At 48.2% G+C, this 3,635-nt stretch overlaps 1 protein-coding gene across 1 annotated transcript; it reads right to left on the reverse strand.

Moving 5' to 3' along the window:
- Positions 1 to 2,866: 2,866 nt before the first annotated feature.
- HOXA9 (homeobox A9) lies at positions 2,867 to 3,507 on the reverse strand. Its single transcript, XM_003207153.2, has 2 exons — positions 3,378 to 3,507; positions 2,867 to 3,105 (listed from the first exon to the last, which is right to left on the reverse strand). Exons 1-2 carry the CDS (start codon positions 3,505 to 3,507, stop codon positions 2,867 to 2,869), a joined length of 369 nt encoding a protein of 122 aa, XP_003207201.1.
- Positions 3,508 to 3,635: the final 128 nt, after the last annotated feature.

A 3,635-nucleotide genomic window follows, 5' to 3' on the forward strand; every position in this document is an offset into this window, starting at 1 on the left:
GGCCCGGCCGGGGGGGAGGCTCATAAAGGCTGTTATTTCCGCTCGCTCCCTTTATCTAAAACAGCCAGACAAAACAAATGAAAAGGCTTTTGTAGAAAATCTTAATTGTGGCTGGACAGTTGTAAACTCATTAAGGGCCGAATTCCAGACAGTTTGCAGACCCGTCATTTATTACACACTCTTAATGCTGATTCTTTGAAGTTGCCTCTGTCTGCAACAACAGAGGGCGTCCCAGCATCCCAAACACCGGCTCGGGGCTCAATTAGGGGCTTTTTTGTGTGTGCACGCCAGAACGAGCTCCTTTCACTAATTAGAACTCATCAAATCTTACCCCGGATTTCTTTTATTATTTTTTTTTCAAGGTGAAGCCGACAGCATTTTCCCCCCTCAGTTCTGCACATCTGTACTCTCCGTGCCGGCTCCCTACATTCTGCCTTTCGCCCTGCAGCGTTTTACACCCCATAAACGGTTACAGCAGTCATTTTCTTTTATTGCGCTGCACGGCTCTGAATTTTCCTAACAACAACTTCTGCCAAAGACCACGAGTGTGCTCCGTCTTATTTGGCTCTCGGTACATATCTGTGCCATACATACGCGGCAGCGGAGCGGGCTCCGCTCCCCCCTGTCGGGGTGTCGGGGTACGCAGAGCCGCCCCCGCGGAAATATGTCCGCCCCAACGCGGCTGCAGCGCAGCGCTCGCGGACTCCGCGATTTCTTTTGTTGCAGAGCCCGGTTTGGCTCGGGGCGGCGGGGGAGGGGTGGGCGCGAGGGGGGGGCGCAGAAATCTCCCGCTCCGAAGAACCTCTCCTCTCTCCTCTGTTGTTGCTGTACAGGAATAATCGGATTTTACCTCCCCTGCTCCAGCCCTGCTCTTTCCCTCGGCTGAACCAGCGAGTAAAATTGACACCATAAATTCTACCATAATTGTCAGTAAAATTTTATCTCTCTCTGTCTCTCCATATACATACATAATCTGCGGTGCTAGTAAAATGCAGCGGATTGTTTTTATTTGCCACGGGACATTTAAAAAAGAAAAAAATAATAATAAAAAAATTCCCCTACGCGAAGGCGAAGGGAGAAAGAAATGGGGGACATTCTCAATACCATATTTTTGCACGGGCGATTATCTCCAGAAGGAGATTTAGAATGGGCTCGGAGCGCGAGTTCCTTTCCCAGCTCGCTGCAGCACGCCGGGCTCCGGGCGCGTTATCGAGGAGCAATGAAGCGGCCCCGTCTAAATGTCGCCGTCTGCACCAATTTATGTGACGGCCCGCTCCGAGGAGAGCCGCACGTTTCGGGTCGGTCCGCACCAACTGCCGCCCCGCCGGAGGAATGGAATAAAATCGCCTTAACGTGAGCGTGAGCTCCCGCTCCTCTTTGCAGGAGCTGCCGTTCTCCATCGCTAAGCGCTGGCTTCTGAAACGATGTCCGGGAGGGGGGAGCTGGGCCTCATCCCCTCGGGGAACCAAAGGCATTCCGGACCCATTTAGAGCCAAAAACAGCCCAGTTTTCCCCGTGCTGGGCTCTGCTTTTGCAGAAGAGCACACAAGAAGCCCCAGCTCGGCTTTCAGCCCTGCCACGTCCGCTGGGGACTTCGAGTGGAATTCCTGCTTAAGAACCTTAAAACATCACGGAATAGAAAAGAATCAATATATTTTATTTGGCAAAAAGTTAAATATAATTTCAACACAACGATTTGGTCAGTAGGCCATGAGGTAACTATTTCAAAATAGACAGTGTACGTTCTGCATCAACATCACTTCCCGGATTTATTATTACTATGATTTTTTTTTTAATAAGCGATACAAATTTACAATAACCAAATGTAGGTTTTTATAGCGTATAATTTATTATCAATAAAATTAACCTTCATTACAACAACCATCAAATCATTCGATTAAAATTAAAACGTAAACCATAGGTAGTTACCTTTCACATATACGTATAGCTCCGAAATCTGCTAACTGCTCACTGGTGCAAAAACAATATTAAGCTAGTCTGCTTAGTTACTTTTTCATATATAGATCATATATACAACTGACACAGACAGTACGATATATATATCAACTGTGCATACTAAAACGACTCGTTTTCATGTATTTTGAGAACCGCCATTCCCAGACATCCCGGACAAACTTTTTTTTCTACTTTTGTGTGTGTGTTTAAATTGGGATATATATATATAATATATATTTTACAATCAAAGGTTAACTGTCTAATTATACAGAAAAGACTTAATACGCTACAGAGCTATACTCTATGCCATTTTTATAATAAACAACCTGAGTTCGAATTGAATCCTAGCTTACACAATTACATCCGGTACAGCACCCAAGCACATAAATTGAGTCACAAACATAATTACCACAATAAAACACAGTGTTCAAGTATTAGAGCAGAGATCTCTCTGCCGCGCAAAGAGCGAATAAAATTAACTACGTCGACTAAACTATACAGTCCGTAAATAGTTGTGCATTATGAAAAGGTAGTTTTTGCTCGTCGTTCTTATTTTTTCCCTTTTTTTTTTTCCTTTTTCTTAAGTGAAGAAACAGGTAGATTTATACAAGCTAGCTCAACAGCCGTTTCGTGCTAATGCCCCCATTTTCTTTCCTATTAGAAAATGAAAAGTCTTACTGTACCTCTCCTGGCAACTGGCCTCTCCATGCTACTGTGACAAGCAAGGTACAATCGTAATCAGAATTTGCCTTGGGAAAACAAATGAGGCCTGGACCCAGACGCATTGCATGGCAGGGCTCGAGGGGAGGGTTTTGTTGGTGTTGTTTTTATATTTTTTTTGTTTGCTTTTTTTGTTTTTGTTTTACTTTATGCTTTTTTTTTTTTTTTCCATTTAACCCGCGTATCTCCATCATTCGTCCTTCGCTCGGTCTTTGTTGATTTTCTTCATTTTCATTCTCCTGTTCTGAAACCAGATTTTCACTTGTCTCTCGGTGAGGTTGAGGAGCCTGGCCACCTCGTACCTGCGGTCCCTGGTGAGATACATATTGAACAGAAACTCCTTCTCCAGTTCCAGCGTCTGGTGCTTGGTGTAAGGACAGCGCTTTTTCCGGGTGGACCTCGCGTGGAGCCAGTTAGCAGCGGGGTTATCTGCGAGGGGAGTGAGAGGAGAAGTTGAGGCTCAGGGGGGTGTCTGGTGGGTGTGGGGGGGGTCCTGGAGTCGGGGTGCCCCTCGTCTCCGCAGTGGGCACGGAGCACCCACATCCCCACGCACGGGAGGGGTCACGGAGACCCCTGAGCGGTAGAGCCACGCCGCCCCCGCCTCCCTTCGCTTTTTTTTTATTGTTTGTAGGATGCAGTTTGAAAACACCCGTCCGCCTGCTCTCTGCTGGCTGCCTCCTTCCTTCCTGCCCTCCCCGCACCCCCTCCGAGTGCCAGCCCGGCCGGAGCGGCAGCTCGTCTGAATTGGTTCTCTGTTACAATTCGCCCTTCTCCCGTGTCATCGCTGGCAGGACCCGGGGAGCTGACGAGCCGGCCCGCGGCCGCCGTCATTACAGCCCCGGCAGCTCAGGGCCCTTATTTGCATGGCGTTATTAGCAGGAGCAGCTCCGTTCCGCGGCCCCGCAGCGCCCAGCGCGGGCATTTCCGCCGGGAGGCGGAGGGGGAGGAGGGCACCGTGC

This window comes from Meleagris gallopavo, chromosome 6 (genome assembly GCF_000146605.3).
Source record: "Meleagris gallopavo isolate NT-WF06-2002-E0010 breed Aviagen turkey brand Nicholas breeding stock chromosome 6, Turkey_5.1, whole genome shotgun sequence".
Taxonomy (NCBI): Eukaryota; Metazoa; Chordata; class Aves; order Galliformes; family Phasianidae; genus Meleagris; species Meleagris gallopavo.

What these genes read in the sequence shown, in the direction of transcription:
- HOXA9 (XM_003207153.2), bottom strand. Translation starts at nt 3,507, where the DNA reads ATGACGGCGGCCGCGGGCCGGCTCGTCAGCTCCCCGGGTCCTGCCAGC. An exon ending in CGGGCTGGCACTCGGAGGGG is followed by an intron (nt 3,106 to 3,377) that starts GTGCGGGGAGGG and finishes CTCCCCTCGCAG; the next exon opens with ATAACCCCGCTGCTAACTGG.